Source organism: Pongo pygmaeus, chromosome 22 (genome assembly GCF_028885625.2).
Source record: "Pongo pygmaeus isolate AG05252 chromosome 22, NHGRI_mPonPyg2-v2.0_pri, whole genome shotgun sequence".
NCBI classification, from domain to species: Eukaryota; Metazoa; Chordata; class Mammalia; order Primates; family Hominidae; genus Pongo; species Pongo pygmaeus.
Window position 1 is genome coordinate 42,339,522 of NC_072395.2, and position 20,569 is coordinate 42,360,090.

General features: G+C 38.3%; 1 protein-coding gene across 12 annotated transcripts in view; it reads right to left on the minus strand.

Moving 5' to 3' along the window:
* Positions 1 to 20,569, minus strand: part of GRIK1 (glutamate ionotropic receptor kainate type subunit 1) — a 404,320-nt gene that overhangs the window by 34,775 nt on the left and 348,976 nt on the right. For all 12 annotated transcript variants that reach the window (XM_054468420.2, XM_054468419.2, XM_063659835.1 and 9 more), the window contains 5 exons: positions 17,457 to 17,570; positions 15,180 to 15,383; positions 13,705 to 13,928; positions 7,748 to 7,866; positions 3,497 to 3,714 (listed from right to left, as the gene is read on the minus strand). In XM_054468420.2, coding sequence (XP_054324395.1) covers positions 3,497 to 3,714; positions 7,748 to 7,866; positions 13,705 to 13,928; positions 15,180 to 15,383; positions 17,457 to 17,570 — 879 coding nt within the window. The remainder of the gene's footprint in view (positions 1 to 3,496; positions 3,715 to 7,747; positions 7,867 to 13,704; positions 13,929 to 15,179; positions 15,384 to 17,456; positions 17,571 to 20,569) is intronic.

Consider the following 20,569-nt stretch of genomic DNA (forward strand, 5'->3'; position numbering starts at 1 on the left):
GAACCAGGTCAGGACTGAGTCCTTGTGACTGTACCTGCTGTCACTCAGTGATTTAGGGCGGAACTACCCCGAGAGCAAAAAAGCCGAAACGTTTCTTTCCCTTGTGGAATAATCCAGCTTAAGAACCTGAGTGTACATCCCTCTGACGCTTTCTGACAGCTTACCATCCTCAAGGGGAGAACTAAATCGGATTTAGTCCTTGTTCTCTTTCTGCAAATACATTTCTTCTCGGTAAACTGGGTTGCTGGGCCACAAGCTAACTTGTAAAATGAGGAACTTGGCAACAGTGTCTCTTCTTGTGTGGGTCCCTATGTATCCATCCACCTCTGTCTCTCCCTCCCTCTTTCCCTCTCGGCTTCCTTCCTTTGCTCCTTTATTCAATCTCCCTCCCTCTCTCTGATAGAAATCCACCTCTCCCAGAGTTTACTTGTTCACTTATTGAAAACACAGTTTTCTGAATGCCTGCTATATGGCTGGGCACTTTTTTAGATTCTGGTGACTTAATGGCATACAAAGAAGACCGAGTTTCTACCCTCATGGAACTGACTTTCTAGAGCTCTCTGAATTTTGGTGAATCTTGGCTCTTCCATTGATAGCTTTTTAACTTTGGGGTTAGTTATCTAGCCTGTCTGTGCCTCATTTTCCTCATCAATAGGGATAATATTGGTATTTATCTCAATTGGTCGTTTCCTTTTTCTTTTTTTTTTTTTTCTTTTTTGAGACGAAGTTTCACTCTTGTTGCCCAGACTGGAATGCAATGGCGCGATCTCGGCTCACTGCAACCTCAGCCTCCCAGGTTCAAGCGATTCCCCTGCCTCAGCCTCTGGAGTAGCTGGGATTACAGGCATGCGCCACCACGCTGGGCCAATATTTTTGTATTTTTAGTAGAGACAGGGTTTCTCCATGTTGGTCAGGCTGGTCTCGAACTCCCGACCTCAGGTGATCCACCAGCCTCGGCCTCCCAAAGTGCTGGGATTGCAGGTGTGAGCCACAGTGCCTGGTGCTCAGTTGGTCTTTTTTAAAGATAAAATGAGGTAATACAGGTAAGGGCTAGTGCACAGGACATACCGCTATTTTTATTGATGCTGTTTGTACTATCATCACATTCTTCCTCTCTGAGGTGCATAGATCCTGTGTACAGTGGCAAAGTCAGGTCTATTGCTTTTTCAAAGAACAGCACAGCCTCTTTCCCTTACATTTGTGCCGAACATCTTGAAGGAAGTAGAATCTTCTCTGCCTTCTGCTAGCCCATTTCCCAGTACTTTAAAACTCTTTGATATTGCTGAATGAGATAAATCGTTTCAGATATTTTTTCAGATATACCACATTCTATCTTGCCAGTGTCCCTCTGTCCTGTGAGCTTTGCAAATGACCTCCCTGGTTTCTGACAAGGGCCATGATGAATCACTAGCTTGGGGTATCTTGTGTCTCTTCACGCTATTGATTTTAGGAAAATACTTTCTGCAGCTTGCAAAGCCATAATGTCATTTGTCTTTAGAACATCACTGTCCAAAGAAGAAACAATCACCATGCTTTACACATACATTAAATAAATGATACACTTCTTAAAATAAAAAGTGTTTAAAAATCTTTTTTAACACAGAAGAAAAGTCCTACTTTTTCTATTACTTTGCTTCTTGATAAAACTCTAGATATAGTTTACTTTTAAAACAATGCCTTTTTATTTATTATTGTTATTAAACATTATAACTTATTGTATAGTTAATTCCTATTTTTGTGAACCAATAGTGTTATACAAAGAAATGTGTACTTTTTTTCCTAACCTTAGTTTTTGTTTCTAAGCTGGTATTTTTCACAAGTCAAACAGTCCACTCAAAAAATAATAGACATTGGAGACTCAGAAGGGTGGGAGGGTGGCAGGGCTGACAGATGAGGAATTACTTAATTGGTACAATGTATGTTATTTGGGTGACGGAAACCCTAAAAGCCCTATATCCATCTAACAAAATGCAACTTATACCTCCTAAATCTATAAACAATGTTTAAAAAGGAAATAAGAATGAAAGAAGAGTTCATTTTGAACTCAGTGGAAATAATAGAAAGAAAAAGATTATTTGAAAAACATACCCCTGTCTGAGCGTGGTGGCTCACGCTTGCAATTCCAGGACTTTGGGAGGCTGAGGCAGGCAGATCACAAGGTCAGGAGTTCAAGACCAGCCTGGCCAATATGGTGAAACCCTGTCTCTACTAAAAATACAAAAATTAGCCAGGTGTGGTGGCAGGCACCTGTCGTCCCAGCTACTCAGGAGGCTGAGGCAGGAGAATCATTTGAACTCGGGAGGTGGAGCTTGCAGTGAGCCAAGATCGCACCACTGGACTCCAGCCTGGGTGACAGGGAGAGACTCCATCTCAAAACAAAAAACAAAACAAAACCCCCCCCAAAACAAACAAACAAACAAAAAACCCCAAACAGTCCACTTAATGCCGAGGTGACAACTCCATTTTTGGTAATCTGAATACGAATCTTTGACAAGGGTGTTTTTAGAGATTATTTTGGTTACAACTGTTGTTTTCCTTTTATGCACATGCACACTTACCACCATTAATACTTTTTTTTTCCAAAAAATAACTTTAGCCCCTTCTCTGTTATAGACTAGGTATTTGACTTGGAGCAGGTAATTTAGCTTCTGAAGGTTTTGTTCTTTTCGTAAGTAAAGTGAAGAGTTGAACTTCATGATCTTTACACCTATTGGATCTATTAAAATCTATTTTTCACTGGAATTAGAGTATTTGAGATTTGATCATAAAAGTACTAAGGCTTCCTCCAAAAGCGAGGCAGAAATCAGTTTCATTACTATGGGTAAGTAATTAAAAAGACCTCAACAATGAAATGCCTTTGACTCTAAAACTAAACTCATCCAACTTAATTCTCCTGTGGTACCTCCGAAGACATTTTGAAAAGCTTCAGGCATGGCTGGGAACACTGTCCTTCATCAGTGCGGACTCAGTATTAGACCAGAGTCTCCCGGGATTTCTTTGTTCTTAATTCTCTCACTAAATTCCAGTATCAACACATTTTCTTGTCATCTGTTTCTATCTCATCAGGTACAGGACAGAAAGAACAAAATAATGATATTCAAGTATTCTGGTTAAAAGAATTCCGGATTAAGGAACCTTTATTTTATGGGTTCTATAAATGAGTGATTAATTAATGAGTGGTTAGATTGTATTCAGATTTTTTTTTTCTGGTGTAAAGGCAAGAGAGGATATTGAAGATATTGATCTATGGATCTGAGTACACTAAATTGGGGTGGAGTAAATGACACCTAGTTGGGGACCAAAGAAATTGCTTTATGCTGACTGAGGCTTTAAGGATTCCTTATAATGGGATTATGTAATTATAAATTTTATTTCATTAAAAAAATTGCCCAACATCTTTTTTTCTTTTTTCTTTTTCTTTTTTTTTTTGACAGATTATTTTATACTCTACCACAAGTATCAGATAATCACTGAGAACACTTTGTTAGCTTCTTACCTTGAAGAAGGTCATTGTTGATCCATCTCTAACCGCCCCATATTCTATCTTGGTTTGCTTTGCCAGATCATCTGCTGAATCTATGGGGGATTCCATTCTCTCTACTGTCAAGAAGGCAGCCAGATTGGCCGTGTAGGATGAAATGATGATTAGGGTGAAAAACCACCATATCCCTCCAACTATTCTGGTCGATAGAGCTTTGGGCATCAGCTCTGATCCTGTGATGGTATCATCAGAGTAAGGGTGTTAAACACAGTCAGAAGGAAAGGGAAGATGTACAGTTCGACACTATTCTAGGAAGATCAACCCGTAAAAGACTTACCGTCTTGTAGGTAGATGAAATAAATGCATTTTATAGAAAATGGAGCAAAATCTTAAGGATTATTTTCAAATCATTAATCACTACTGCTGCTTTAACTATAATTTATCAGTAGCTGATGGTATTAAAACAGTTCTAACCTGGAGGCATTCCATGTTAAATTTAGTTAGCTTAGTTGCTTAGAATTGAAAAGTCAACACCAAGACTTTTTGCCTTTTGTTACTGTCTAAATGCATCTTATAGTGTGAAGTAAAATATTCTGTGTCTTTGTATAACCATGAAAATCTTTGAAATGCTAAGATTTTTATTTAAGGTTAAAGAATGAGAGCTACTTGTAAAATATTAACATGCCATTTATCACGTATGCTTTAATAAAGCATTGAGATTTTACAAATAAAATAAAATAAGATGCAGCCATACTTGACAGTGGATGAATTAGTTTTTATTGTCTTATGTTACCTTAAAAGCTACAATTCTTTTTTCTACTGTAGATTTTTATTTGGCTAAAAAAATACATTCTCTGCAACACATAATTTTGTCCTTCAATAAAATGCTGTTTCTTAACTACACTTCAAAGACAGGCTGTTCCTTAGGTGAAAGAAGACTTTCCTGGTAAGAATATACATTTTAGATGTCATTCAGATGATTTTAAATTATGTTTAAATGATAAAATAGAGGCACTTAATGTGTTTTCCAAGGAAACCTTCCTCTCTAAAAGAAAGGGTTTATGAGCTAAGTTTACTGTCATAAAAGACAAACATCTTGAAAACGGTCTAGCTCAATTTTGCTCAAACTCAGCAGCAGAATTAGAATAAATGAGAAGTACAATTAGAGTTCACTCCAGTTGTACTGATTCACAAGTGGATTTTGGCTTGTCCATCTGCCTGAAATTTGCCATTGGTTCTGTACATAGCATATCCTCCATGAACCTGAAGGCATGACAGAGTTTATCTGACCAGATAAAAAGTGAAAGAAAAATACCCTAAATTAAAAATCCCAAAGAGTGAAGTACGGTAGGTCAGCTGTCTGGTCTATAGGATCCCTTTACTATACTGATAGAGTGTTTTGAAGCTCTGTCGTTAATAATGGCTTAAGATGGAAAGGAATTCACCAATCTACCAATAAATGAATTTGTGCTCAGGTTTAATCTATAAACAGATGCAAATACTGCTCAGGAAATCATAGCCAGCTCAAGGCCAGTGATAATCAGATCAAGGTTGCCAGAGTTTCTGGGCTTCGAATTAACGGATATATTCTCCTAATGCTATTACGTATCTTTGTGTTTTATTCCCTTTTAATGAGGGAAGTGGTTTGACAGCGATTTGTGTTTCCTTCTGTTGTTTGTTTGAATTTGAATGGGTAATATTACACAGACTTATAATAGTTTTCCATTAAATTGCCTCCAAGGATTTAGTGGAATGGTTTGCTGCTGTTGTTTTAATATTGTGGTTTAATGGGATTTATATGCCTGTGGGTGTGTGTGTGTTTAATGCCCAAGGTTGTTTCATATCTTTGTACTTAATTGATCTAGCAGTCTTGTGGCAATGTGATATTATTTTGGCTCTTTAGTTGGTTATCATTAAAATACTATTTATTTCATAAAATAGCCATAGGAAATAAATAACAGTTAATAGATATATTTTTCTTAGCTTATAGGTGCAGATTTTCTGCTGTAAATTTATTCTTTCATTATTTGGTTGCATTTATGAAAACATAAGGTTTTCACTTATTTGTATATTTGTATAATTATGTATTATATGGCATTAAGAGTGGACAGACAGGTGAACAACAGGCTGTTAACATGTAATAATACCAATTCACATCTTTCACACTTTAGAATGCATATTTAAACTTTTGGATAAAGTTACCTTAGAAACTTAATAAAAATATTAATAGAAACGTATTGAGATTACATTTTAAACCCTTGTTAGATGGCATCAATTAGACTTCTCAATGTTTCTTTGTGTTTTCTATTTTTATCTAATTCTTGTGAATTTTGTAATTCTCCATGTTAATTAGAAATGTTTAGAAATGGCTTCTTTCAAGTAGAGATGATTTGTGTAAGTTTATTACTCTAGAGGATGAAATTATACAAACATTAAAAGTTGGGTAAAACATTACTAGAAAATATTCGGGATGAGAGACAATACTTGCTGAAGTCTCTTTAGTGCCTTTTACGGCAGACATGACAGCCAATCCTGATCCAGACTTTGCTCACACTCTGTAGAAAAGAGAAAGTCTGATCATCACATTTAAAGAAAATTCAACAAAATGGTTTCCAATTGAGTACAGTGACAAGCTTCTGCTAACAAGAGAGAGCAACAGAGGATAACTACCTGGTTCAATGCCACATACTAGAGACAGATGAACTAACAGTCACAAGTACCTCAAGTTTGTACCTGGAAAGATTTGTTGCACCTGACAAATGTTTGTAAACTTCTTGAATGACAAGCAGAGTCTGGCTGGGGCTGACTGTCATGTACCCAAGGTAGTGGTAACTAACAGACACTGCATCCCACAGTGTGCTGTGGATGATGGTAAACTCCAAACAGGTAAAAGATGAGAGATAAATTCCAGGGGTGGGTGCACTCAATGACAGAATGCAGTCACAGTCATATACCTGCACAGGCCTGCTGCATGCTCTGTGAAACCTAAAAGTATATATATATATATACTTATTCTATATATATAGTTATTCTCTTGTCAGAGAAGACAAGCTATAGGGAAGGAGCAGGGATCTCCTTCACTCTGAAAGTAATTGGTCACAAGATAAATATCCTAAAAATTAAATGCATGGGTAAAATAGTATATGGGGTTTCCTGCAGGATTTATACCTCTGTGCTATGCTCTAAATTTATGCAAAGATTTCTAGTAAATCGGATGGCATCTATACTTATGTGGCAGTGCCCACACAAACCATACTTAATTGCATAACTAGGATTTTCCCACTTTCTTCAACTATTTACTATTTCAGTATTAGAATTTGGTATTTCCATAGTCTCTCTCTCTAATATGAAGATCCAAAAGATAAATATTTCAAGTGCTATAGCAATTCCCTAATGAGAAACCTTAGGGTTCACCCCCAAGTAGCAAACACATTTAATGTATATCCCAGTGGAATTTTCCTTTGCCAATGTATTTTGCAGCTTATTGTCAAATGAGCATATATTCCAAACACAACAGTTTCTGTGACTTATGATTTTCTTATATTAGTGCATTTAATCCTGGAAGAATTTTCTATACCATATGCCTGGCATTGAAGCTGAAAAAAAAATCACAAAAGAAGTGGAGTTCTTCCAAAGATTAAAATAGCTCCCCCTTCCCCCACTACAAAAGCAGAATCCCCCAATTCATAGGAAATGTAGAAAATATATTACATTTCTATGGCCAAAGTTTATTTCCCCAACTCCTACAGTTTATTGTTGCTGTGGTTACCAGTTGAGGGAGACTGTGAAAAGTTACTGGGAGGCGGAAATGAATCTCAGTAGGTTTTGCCAGAGTAGTAATTAGGTGGAAGTCCTAGGTAAGGTCAGCAATTGGAAGAATCTCCGTGAATTTAATCTCCAAAGGATTTAAATTCTGCTCCTTTAAACTGCTGACTCATGGAGTTATGGCTGAGAAGGAGAAGACCAACATCTCCATCTATGCAAATTTGTAAACAATTTCTAAGGTACCCTATCTTTTGCTACCCACAGGATAATTTGTGTTTATTGCTTGATAGAAGTGTTATTTTAGATATATAGCAAGGGAGTTCCATATAGGTCATTGGTTTTTCTTCATCTTCAGAACTGGCTAGAAAGTCCGTTGCTATTTTCTTAAGTTCCTGAGATGGTGTTTCATCCTACCCTCTAGCTTCGTGGTGGAGTTTACCAGCATGAAAGCCTGTCAGCACACTGTGGGATGCGTGTGACAAAGATAGGCAACCGGTGTACCTTGCTGCATGAGAGCTCCAACTCCAAACCAGAAACTATTTAGTAAAGTAAAATTGTTTTCCACCACGTCTGAGTCAGGGTTGCATGGGTGGGGGTTATACCACTCGTAGGGTGTAAACCTGTGGTAGTTAACAGAAACAGTCTGTAAATATCAGAGAAACACACAGGACACCAGCAAAACCAAAACCTGCTGAGCAATGCAGAAAACCCAACAATTAATGACAAAAGCTTCAAACCAAAAGAGTAAAGGCCATAGTCATAAACTTACAGCTTTGGTGGGCAAAGTGCAAAGAGCCTTGAGACGTTAATATTTACCAGACTTCTTATTTCTAGGCAAATTGGTCAGCTGGAATTGTACTCCTCAGCTCTATGTCTACTGAATTCTTCTGAGTTTTCATTCATTTCCATATTACTGAACAACTAGATGAACTGTAAAGAAAGGTTCACTCATCCCAAGTATTTACCCCACCAAGTAGTGACGAATGTGACACACACTTGTTGCATAGCAACTACAATGTCAAGATACTCAAGATACTGTGTTGCTAGGTCCTGTGGGAGACACAAAAAAGAGGGGTGACTTGCCTTCAAGGGGTTTGTACGGACAGATGGTTAGAAGGAGTCTAAGTGGTGGTCTAGCGATTTTGTAATGCATCAAAGGGATTGCAAGGCTGAACAAATTAGTGAACAAAACGTAGAGCTGAATTTGGAGTGTATTAGATGTTTTTCGAATAGTCCATGGGGAAAAATCATGATCCTAAAGGAAGAGATAAGTCATACATTTGGAATTATCCTGGTCTAGGCCTAGTGGTATACATTAGTATTAACTACATAGCATGCCTCACTGGAGAATTTCAAATTCATAATTTCCTTTTGATTTGTTTTAAATTTGTTTTCAGAACTATGGCCTGTGATCACTTAATCACCAACCCTGGTTTGGTAAGTGGTATGTTTTCTATAGCATTATTATAGCTCTAACTGCAAGGTGGTGTGCTATAGGCAGTAAACGTTTCTGGAAAAACAACTAGTAGTGTGGGAAGTCGACTTTGAACAATTCACTCAACCTTTATTGCCTCAATTTCCTTATTTGTGAAGAGGAGGGAATCCAGATATCTCTGAGGGTGTACTTAAAATAAAAATCTGTGGAACCAAATATATATATTTTTGTTCTTTCTCTATTTTTTTAAGCATCTGTCTGACCTATGTAGCCCAAAGGCGGTCTCTGCTCTGTGGTTACTTTTGAGGGCTATCCTGCCAAGTGGTACTTATTTTTCCAAAAAGACATTAGCAGAAGCTCAACGAAGTGATCTGGAAATAATTTAAAATGCAGTAATTTTTAGCACTGGAAGATTTGCCATTTGCCGTTGGGACTTTTCAATGCAAGCAAGAGTGTTAGAGTAATGTTAAAACACCATAAAGCCCATGAGAACACACAGAATGCTCTCCAGCCATAAAGTTTCAGCAGTAAACAATGGTGGGTTGCTGACACACTGGGGAGAACTGGGCTTAAGGTGAATACATTATCTATATGAAAAGCAGGGCATGCTGTGAATCCAGCACAAGGAACTGAGCAGACAATTCCTCCTCATGGAAAACCATTTTCTAAACCTCCAGACACCTTCCGGAAAGTATTCAGTGCCTCCTCATTGAGTCTTAGGGGGATTGGGATAACAGTCTCGTAGTTTATCCCAGCATAATGGAATTCGACTCATTACTGCAGCTTCTCCACAGCTGCAGGGTACACCATGCAGGTTCCTATGAAGCTGATGAATATAGCTTTAATTGACAATGCCATGCCAACACATTTTAATTAATGTTTCAACAATATAATTAAGTTTTGAATTTGCACACTCTTATAGCCATAGTAGTTTGCTGTGCTGAAGAAATGAATACCAATATTAATGAACCTATTAATAGAGCATGCAGAGTAAAGATCCCGTTACTTAAACACTATCATTGTCACTTGTGCAATAATTTTAAAATATTAATTGAAATAAATTAAGAGCCTAATGTATTCAAGAGAAGGGGTTTTATTTTTTCAAACAGACCATAAGACTTGGCAACCACCAGCCCCTTTCAATATTCTGACATTTCTCTCCCAGATATGCTCCCATCGATGAGCTCATCACTTCCCTCTTTGGAATGCTGCTTTTAACTTGGTCTTGTTTCATACTTTGCACTTATAAGAGAGCAATTAATCTAATTTTTGTGTGGTAAAAAGAAAAACTGTCTAAACAGCAATGTGATTCTGCTTGCTCTGCAGAGATATTTTAGGTCTTTCTCTCTGGGATTCTGAGTGACTTGTGGAGCATGTGGTCTGGTGAATATTAAACAGTGACATGATGCTGTGCTGTAAGACACTGGCTTTCTATAAGGCAACAGACCTACCTGTTGCCTGGATGTAGACACTTCAGCTTAGAATTCCTAACACCTGCTTAAAGATAGCCTGTGTGACAGCAGTGTCAGTATTAGGAAGTGTGGTGAAAAGATTAATATATGACCTACACCAAAGATAATCCGAAACTGCTATCCCCAAATGACTCTCAAGAAATCAATACTCATCTTTACTAACATGATAGAGAAGGGAAGAAACGTGCTTAAAACCTGTGACAAAACTTGCATATAGAAAAGTAGCCTTATGTTGAAATGTGAAAGTTCACTTTGGGTTTATGTTTGTTTCTGCCTGGCTTACACTTGAATGGAAGATATTAAACAAGCTCACACTGAAGTTTTCTAATTAAGGGACTAATTTTTGTGGCTGAGAATGCACAGTAGGCTGCATTGAGGAGAGAAAAATCCATTCATCTTTCAAGGGAGAATGCTGTATTGAACTTGTAATATAATGGTGGGGTTTGTATTGTAACCATAGAATTTACTTTCAAGGGTTTTCTAGATTTTTTTTGCCAAATGCCAACTTTAAAAATGTCCATTTTTAAGAAGATGAACTTAAATTATAAAATGTAAGCAGACATTCTATCTGGATATTTGATCTATTTAAATTGTTTATGATGGACGTAATTTATTGAAGTTAAATATTTTTCAAAAAGTGGAAACATTGTCAACCACAAAACAAAAACCCTGACATGCACACTTAATTAAAAATCATAGTAATTAAATATTGTTTTCCTTAGTTTGTCCCACCGATGTCTACATCTTTATAAATTTAATTCAATTTAACAAATAATTTTTAGGCATCTATCTAGTGAAGGCATTTCCTTAAATGCAGTGATGGGGCTTTATTTTTCCCCTTTAAAAGGACATAAGAGAATACAATTCACGACATAAATTCCAAAGTCTCTCCAGAGCTATAGATAATTATGAAATTTACTGTTTTTCATTTCCATTTCTCTAACTTGGAATGCAAACCACTAAGATGGTAACTGAGGGTACAGAGTGACGGAGTTCATGGTCTCAAACTATGATGGTAGGAAGTAAAGGTGACTTGGTACATCTACTCAACAAGAATTTTGTTTTTGGGAATCAAGTCTAAATATATATTTAGTGGCTTTATGAAGCAGAAGCAGGGATGGATTCTAAGGTTTAGAGAAGGTAAATGTAGTTGAAAGTAGAATCTTCATGACAGCACACTTGTGCCCTGGAGGGAGTTATTTTCTGTATTTCATCACTATACTGTTTCCAAGTTTGCACTGGATGTATAACACCTCCACGTCTGAACCAAGACCAGGGCAAGAAGGCAGTGGAAGGGGAGACAAGAAGAATAAGCTAAATAAGGAAGGACTGGCTTATAAATGATACTCTCGGTGAGTAGAAATACCGAATGGATTGCATTGATGGTGGTAGTGGGGGGTGCTGTTATCTTAATAGAAATAAACTGAGTGAAGTCCAAAAATTTGGAGGTCTGGGTCACCAAGAGCTTATGGAAGAATAGACAAAATAGAGGGGAAAACTATTGAATGGTATGCCATTCTGACATACTCTGATGACATAAATAAGGAGATTTAAGTGCCACGGTTGGAGTCAAGTGTAAAAGGGTACTTTCAGCCTGTGTGCTTGTGAGAACTTTTGGATGCTGCTGGCATTTCTTCTCCCACTGGCTTTGGTCAAGTCATGTAATAAACAATGTATTTGCTCATCAACCTTGCCTTGCCTGTTCTACTCATCAACATCACTGTCTAGACAGAGCCTCAGACTGCGAAATATGGAAACTCACTTTTGCTCTGCGAAATATGGAAAATACTGTTGCCCTGGGCTGCATGAATTGCTCCAGCAGTCCTAATATCACCCAATAGGTGTGGGCCTCTGGGCAGAGGTATGCAACAAGTAAACACAAGATTACTTCTTAGAAGGTGCTTCACCTTAGGATAGTCATTTATTAAATGACCAGTCCAAGGCAATATTAACTTCACTGAGGAGTCACTAATGAAAAATACACCTCCAAAGGTAAACAATTTATTTTTAAAAATTTTATACCCAAAGCAATATTTTCTTTAATTGTTTCGAGCATGGTTTCTCAACCTTGGTGCTATTGACATTTTGGAGTGAATAATTCTTTTGGGGGGCACCTGTCCTGTACACCATAAGATGTTTGGCAGCATCCCTGGACTCCATCCACTTGATACCAATAGCACTCCCTACTCCCGGCCATGACAACTAAAAAAATGTTTGTAGACATTTCCAGATGTTCCCTGGGGGACAAAATCCCTCCTAGTTGAGAACTACTGATTTAGAGTATTGAAATACAAAAGGATAATATCACTATATACATACTGTCAATATTTTATTTTCTGAAGTAAGGCATACTTAAAGAGAGCTTTGGTCAGTAAAAGTATAAAATCTGAGCTTTGGTAAGGGTACACTTTATAAGGCATAGAGAACTTCAAAACATTCATTTCATATTGAATGTATAAATACCCACATGTGAGAGCACATATTGATTCAGTTTGAGTATGTCTGCCTTGTGGATCTTTAAAACCTTTCCAGCCTGGGTTATTTTCCCAAGCTTTCTTTATAATTACACCAGGGAAAGAGTTACCTGGCATTAATCAAAACCAGACAGTGGACAATGACAAAGAGCTAGCATGAAGAAATATTTCTCTTAGAAATTCCTGGAGGGAAAACAAAAATTGATTAGGGAAAAAGTTCACTGAGTTGTGTTGAAAGGTGAAAAAGATTGAAAACAAGTAGGGACATACAAAAGCAATTATTTTTTACATGGTTTATCTAGGGATAGCAAATGTTTAAGCCAACAGAAAGATAAAATAGCTGTTTCAAATTTAGCATCAAAGGTATTCAGAAAATACGATCTATTGAAAGGTATAAAAATCCTTTAAGGAACTGTGTAGAGCAAAATGGTTAAATACAGAGTTAAATCTCGAAAAGCAGAACCTCAACTGAATCATCTTAATGGTAGCACAAAGGTTTCATGCCTCCAGGCTCTGTATGTAAGCAATCTTTCCTTTCAGCATTATTTCTAGAATTCTCTTTAACTTTCTCGTGCCTTTAAAAATAAATTTAATACAACTTTTAAAGTATTTTTCTTCATTCCTAAGGGTTTCACAATCTTTTTACTCTACTGTTTTTTTATTTGCTATGATAATTCTTTGCTAACTTTTTTATGTTTTGCTTATCCAAATATTCTAGGGGTCAAATATCTTGAGACCATTTTACGATTCCTATGGAAACATTTTACACATCATTTGAGCCATTACTTTTGTTATAAATCAAGGAAAATGACTAAATAACCATTTTATGTTGCTTGAAATAGGGATAAAGTTAAACTAATATTAAAAATTATCTTCCTCTCTTTTAAAAGTAACTTTATAAATAATTAGAAAACATTCATTTACAGAACGGCTTTTATATGGAAACCTTCCAAGAATAGAACACTAGGCAAAACTAAAAGTACACTTTAAAGTTCTTAATTTTTGTCTGCCTCTGGGACATACAGAAATCTGAGACTGACTTACACCTCTTGTGAATTCAGTGGTTCTCAAACTTACCTTGCTATCACAAAGAGTACACAGCTGACTCCCAAGCAGGCTAAGAGCACATACATCCAAATATCTGGGGACAGGGGGTTGAGGAAGGAGAAAACGCCTGGATTGGTACCATTGGGCTTCCGGTAGAGAATGCTGATGCCTAGGGTCATGAAGGGTTTGGAGAAGTCAATGACTTTCTCCCGCACGTAGGTGATGGTAAGAGGAGCCACTGCCAGGTCAGCCCTCTGCAAAAGCAAGTCCAAAATTGTCAGCTTAGTCTAGTTTCTTTGCAAATGTCTAGACTTTTCCTGAGTACTCCTGATTCTTATTCTCAACTCTAAATGCTTCTCATTCATGAAGCTCCTGTGATGGTTGGTTCTAATATAAAAAAAGTCAATTTATACAGTTATGTTTATGAAACAGTATCAGCAAAGAGAAACCAGAAATTATAAAATACACATATACATACATAAACATAGATCCATCATTCTGGAACTAAATGAAGACAAAAATGCAGGAGGATGCCTTTTAAAAGGGCATGTGAGAAAAAGAAGGAATGAGCAACTTGGTTGTACTATTAATTGACATGATGAGATTTTGCTCTGAGCTGAAAACTTCAAAATTCTTTTTTTTTTTTTTTTTTTTTTTTGTGAGACAGAGTCTCACTCTGTCACCCAGACTAGAGTGCAGTGGCGCAATCTCGGCTTACTGCAAGCTCCACCTCCCAGGTTCATGCCATTCTCCTGCCTCAGCCTACCGAGTAGCTGGGACTGCAGGCACCCACCACCACGCCCGGCTATTTTTTTGTATTTTTAGTAGAGGCGGGGTTTCACCGTGTTAACCAGGATGGTCTTGATCTCCTGACCTTGTGATCCACCTGCCTCAGACTCCCAAAGTGTAAAATTCTTAATTTAAGAATCACTCAAGTTTATGTTCAGTATGAAAGAAGGACCCATATAATATGGTTTGGCTCTGTGTCCCCACCCAAATCTCACCTTGAATTGTAATAATCCCCAAGTGTCAAGGGTGGGACCAGGTGGAAGTAACTGGATCATGGGGTAATGGGATCTGGTGATTATGAGTGAGTCTCATGAGAGCTGATGATTTGATAAGTGTCTAGCATCTCCCCTGCTTTCACTCATTCTCTCACCTGCCACCCTGTGATGAGGTGTCTTCTGCCATGATTGTAAGTTTCCTGAGGCCTCTCCAGCCATGAGGAACTGTGTCAATTAAATCTCCTTCCTTTATAAATTTCCCAGTCTCAGGCAGTTCTTTATAGCAGTGTAAAAACAAACTAATGCACCATATATTTTTATCATTAATTTTTATCTTTACTTGCCCTTCTAAGTAAGCAAACTCCATTTCTAAGCTGTTTTTCTTTGCTTCTTAAAAAAATTATGATTCAAAAAAAGGAAACATTTCTTCTGACGTCATTTTTTCCTCTCTTACTTTCTCTTATGCATATTTTCAGATATGTTAGAAATATTGTTACTTACGTGATCTATGAGTTCTTTAACCATCCCGTTCCACTCCCCTTTGTCATTCTGGGCCCCATATTTGCCATCGGGAACTAGTTTAACATCATAAATGAAACCCAGGATGTTTGACAATTCTTTCAACAGGTCCAGGCAATATCCTTCAAATCTGTCATTTCCATATAGAGGCTTATCAGATTTCCTGTACATAACATAGGGTTCTTCCTAAATGAAACAAACCAAATATGAAAACACTGTTATAATGAAAGGAAGAGTTTACCCCATCAGCAGCTTGAAGATGTGAAATATTTGATAATGATTTTGAAGAGCTGAGAATACTGAAGTCATTCACTCATCTGCCTGCCTATGTCCTCTATAAATACAGAACCCTTCCTATATTTTAGTTTCTTTCCCTTCCGCCTCTTTTGATGGGAGCTTTTCCTTCCTTTGTGGAGGGTGGGGCTGTGCGGGAATGGTGTGATGGATACACAATCACTGTTAAACGTTGGGTCTGAGAAGAAGGAAGGTGCAGAGGGAAATGGGGGCCCAGATGCCTGGCCACCCACTGTGCCAATACCCAAGCTTTTTTTGTATGACTCTTCTGGCTTTTTTTTTTCTTTTTCTGATGGAATCTCACTCTGTCAACCAGCCTGGAGTGCAGTGGGGAGATCTCAGCTCACTGCAAGCTCCACCTCCCAGGTTCAAGCCATTCTCCTTTCTCAGCCTCCCGAGTAGCTGGGACTACAGGCACCTGCCAACATGCCTGGCGAATTTTTTGTATTTTTTTAGTAGAGACAGGGTTTCACCATGTTAGCCCAGGATGGTCTTGATCTCCTAACCTCGTGATCCACCCGCCTGGGCCTCACAAAGTGCTGGGATTACAGGCATGAACCACTAAGCCTGGACCTGGCTTTTATCTAAGAACCTCATGACAGAGAAATCTACATCACCAAGTATTTCCTTTCATTCTTTGCATTTCCTATCTATGACTATTCTCATTTCTTTATCTAAATTTCATCTCAATTTCACTATTCACTTATGATTTATATATTTTGATTGGTTTCCTTCAGGGTAGCCTATTCCAAAGGCCATTTCTATGTCTTCTTTTATCATCTTTCCCAGTTTCTTTTTTGAAATCACCTCAAATCTCACATCTGGTCATTCTCTGCTTATATACGTGCATCATCAGTCCCCTCTTCTCTAAATAATGGACACTTCCCTACTACCGTGCATCTATAACCTTGTTAATTCTCATTTGACTAAATGAATGCTCATTTTGTTTTATAAAATTATAATAGTTGCTATACTACAGACATATTCTTTATATTTAGGTTTATCCTCAAACTGATAGTGGGGTCATTCAAGCACAGTAGAGAACCCTGTGTTTTCATAAGACAGTCATAGAGAAAGCAGTAACCAGAAGAGCAAACCAGTTTTTCCTTTGGATGAACAATTCTCACAAGTTAATAATATCAACAATAAATTGACTTGACATTATGGACTGGTGTAAGGCAGGATGTCTGCAAGTAAGGATTTCAGGGAAGGCTACTCCTGCCCAAATCCCTGAAGAAAGGAAAAAGCGGAAAATAAGCAACCAGTAGCTGTACAGTGGCTGGATGGGGCATGACCAGGGCTTTAATAGGAGGCAGGACTTTTCAAGAACAGTTAGTAAAGGAGCTGTGTACAGAAGTGTGAGCAAAGCAAAGGGAGCCAAGGGAGGTGGGGGTCTGATTTGGCGGCAAGTCATAGACACACAGGCAACAGCCTCTTCGGGAAACCTGCACCACCCAGGGCGGAGGCAGGAGGGAGGAAAGAGTACTCCTGAAGCTCAGTGCAGCTGGACCCTAGAAACAGTGCCACTGATGGGCAGAAGCTATGGTTGTAGAAAGTCAGAGGTTCTGAAAAAACTACTAGTAGCAGTTGGGAGGGAACAGAAGAAGAGCTGCTGTTGCCTCTCTTCCCCACCTCTTCCCCCACTTCCCTAGTCTCTTGCTAGGGTCTCCACATGGTTGAAACCAACCAGCAGCCAGAGAGCAAGGGAGACCAGCTGGGAGGGGACAGAGAGTGGGGCTGAGCAGGACTGGCAATGGATTAGAGGTGGAAGATCTTCAGAACAATGTTGGAAGCTTCTAATTCAATCTTATTGTAAGTACGCACAAACACAGGCTTTTAGTGTCCTAGTTAAAAATAGACATTTGCAGACAGAAGCATTGCCATGAAAAAGACAGTTGAGGAATGCTTTGAAGTCTAAGGCAGGAGCCTGGATAAGGCACCCTCAATTCCAAAAATTCAACTTACCAGAATGGTGGTGACAATGAGTGTTCGGTTGGCCAATGAATCAGTGATATTGCTGGACTTGTCTTTGTTGCTGTCCGTCATGTTAAGCCCACTGTTGGAATTCCAAATCCCAATCTACACAGAACACAGTACATCAGAGGCTGCTGGCTGTCAGTGTGGCATTTACACCAAAGAGAGGCCCCTTCTCTACCAGGAAAAGCTCACAGTTTGGGACACTAGGGCATCACAGTGGAAGCTACTAAACGTGGGGAAATGAAACAACAGAGAAATGAATGTGTAGACAAAATAGGATATATCTGTGCCACTGGGGGCAGGGTAGGTGGAGATCTTTTTCTTTTTCATTTAGTAAACTCATTTACTTTTATAAATGAAGCAATATTTAAGAATTCTTAAATGAATATCAGATTTTTCTTCCTATATATATTTGTTGAGCATCTACTTATGTGACAGGCACTGTTCTAGGCATCTGAGGACATAACAATGAATAAAATATACAAGAGTTTCTTCCCTTGTGGAGCATACATTCTACTGATATAAACCTTAGGCTGCCAAAGTAGTATCACTAGTTTATTTAAAATTTCTGAATAATGGGGTGAAGGAGCAAGGTGAATGGTGGAAAGACCAGGCATCTATAAGGGAAAGATAATGGGTTGCCGTGGTTCATGCCTATAATCCCAGTGCTTTGGAAGGCCAAGGTGGGGGGAGTCTCTTGAGACCAGGTGTTCAAGACCAGCCTGGGCAACAAAGTGAGACCCGATCTATACAAAAAATTAAAAAAAAAATTAGCCAGGCATGATGGTGCACACCTGCAGTCTCAGCTACTCAGCAGGCTGAGATGGGAGAATGGCTTGGGTTCAGGAAGTCAAGACTGCAGTGAGCCGTGATTGCACCACTGCACTTCAGCCTGGGTGACAGAGCGAGACATTGACAAAACAAAGTAATTTTTTCTTTAAAAAGACAAAGATAAATGGAAGAAAACATGTCATGTGCATGAGAAGTAGACTAAGTTCAGGGCCTATCTTCTTTGAGGAGCCAAAGCTGGGCAAAGAGTGCTTGTGAGCCCTAGCAGGACTCTGTTCATATCTCTGTCACAGCGGCTAGCATCTTCTGTTATTATTTATCTGTTTACCTTTCTTGTCTGTCCACTTGATCATGAACTCCTTCAGTGAGGGTACTCACTTTTACTGGTAACTGATTTTACTGTCACAAAACCAACCATGGCAACTGGCATTCAGTAAAGCCCGTTACTCTTTTTAAAAATAATGATCCACAATTTTCCCCAGTGGCCAAGTCACTCCTGGGTTGTGAGGTGGTGTAGAAGTATATTGATTCATTCAGCCTCTGTGGGAACCCAGAAGAGGACCCGTGGGGATTTTGAGCTATTTTTCCGAATCTTTCTGTAGGCATTTACTGCCAGCCTCACGTGGTGGCTTGCAAGTATGTTTTAGAGCCAGGAAGACCTTGTTGCTGTGTGTCCTTGAATGAGATTCTAAACTTTCTGAACTTCAGTTGATTCTTTACCTATAAAGTATTTCACAGGAATAATGAGAAGATCAAATAATCAGATGATGTATGTGGAAGTGTTGGTGTGTGTTGTTAAGAGCTGCACACATTGTAACAAGAAAGGACATTGAAATGGCTGCCTCAGTCATTTCTTCAACCTTACCCTGTCATGAAGGAATTTGGACTCATTTTTTAAAAAATTCAGATTCTGATAAGGTAAAAGAGCTATGACAAATGGGGGCAGTTTAGGAACATGAACACTTGGACCTGCTCTGAGATGGACAGGGTGGAGCTATGTTTGGTCCCTAAATATGTTCCTCCAATGGGAAGACAGACGGGAGTGTTAGGCTCCATCCTCCTTTGCTTTTCTATTTCTTGACTCTGATTTACTGCCTATATTTAGCAGCTGGAAATTCATTTAGCTTGACAAACATCCCTTTTAGAGATATCAGTGCTTTGAGGAAGTTTCAAGGACTATTACACGTTCACGGATCAGTGTAAACTATTTAAATTTCAGTTTTATTTCCTATACTTAATGAGGGTTAGTTGATTGGAGAAATAAAGAGACAGGTGTAGGTAAATGGGGGAATGGCATAGTTTTTGCATTTGAAAATATTTTGATCCTGCCTGAAAAGAGGTGTCTGTTGGGTTGGAGGCTGTACTCTTAATAACCATCCAACATTTCCAGGATCTAGTGTGATAAATATCACCTAGAATGCACATTATACGTCTATTGGTTGAAGAATCTTTAGCTTTCTTAATTTGGCTTTAGACTCAGGAAAAGTGGACAGCATTTTCTTCTTTTTCTTCTCAATCTCCATCCCTTCTTCTGAGGCAGGGACCCTTGCTTCTAGGAAATGTAACTCTGGCTAAATATAACTGTCTATTGATTTTATCCAAGGCTGTGCTTTAGGTTGTGAACAATTGACTCCTAGTTCCATGAAGAGTGTGTGTAAATTGGGCCCTGACTGTACTTCTAATTAAATCTTCACTTAGACACTGAGGAGAAGGGAATCTAATTTTTAATTAAGTAAGTATTGAAGGGTGGAGAAAATAACTGTTTTTAGCCACTTGATTAAGTGATAGGATGTGGTCTCTTTAAATCTTATTTCTATTAATGTCAAGTATGTGAGTGTTGGAGGAACTACCATAATATTTGAAACTGACAGTGTTCAATAGCCTAGCAATATCACTCTCCTGTCAAATAAAACTTGAACTTGTAGACAAATACACCCCACAGCTTGATATCTGGTTTTTCTTTCTTTTGCCATCTGCACTAAAAGTGCAGAAGCTAAGAGATCATTGCTGCTGCCAATCCAATCAACTAAGTCCCAAGTCCTATTCAGTTTAAACTTTCCTTCTTAAAATGAGAAAAGGGTGACTATTTTTTCACCTATTGTCTCTACAGAGGGACCTACAGAAGGTCCTTTAAATGTAGACTAGAAGAGTATCAAAATATAGTAAAGGTCAGGCTATTCCTGGGAAATGTACAGTATATATATGCTGAATGACCTCAGTCTTCTGTTTCCAAACCTGTAATCAGCAAAACAGAACTGTGTATGTGTGTGTGCGTGTGCGCGCGCATATGTGTACCTGTGTCTTTTAAACCC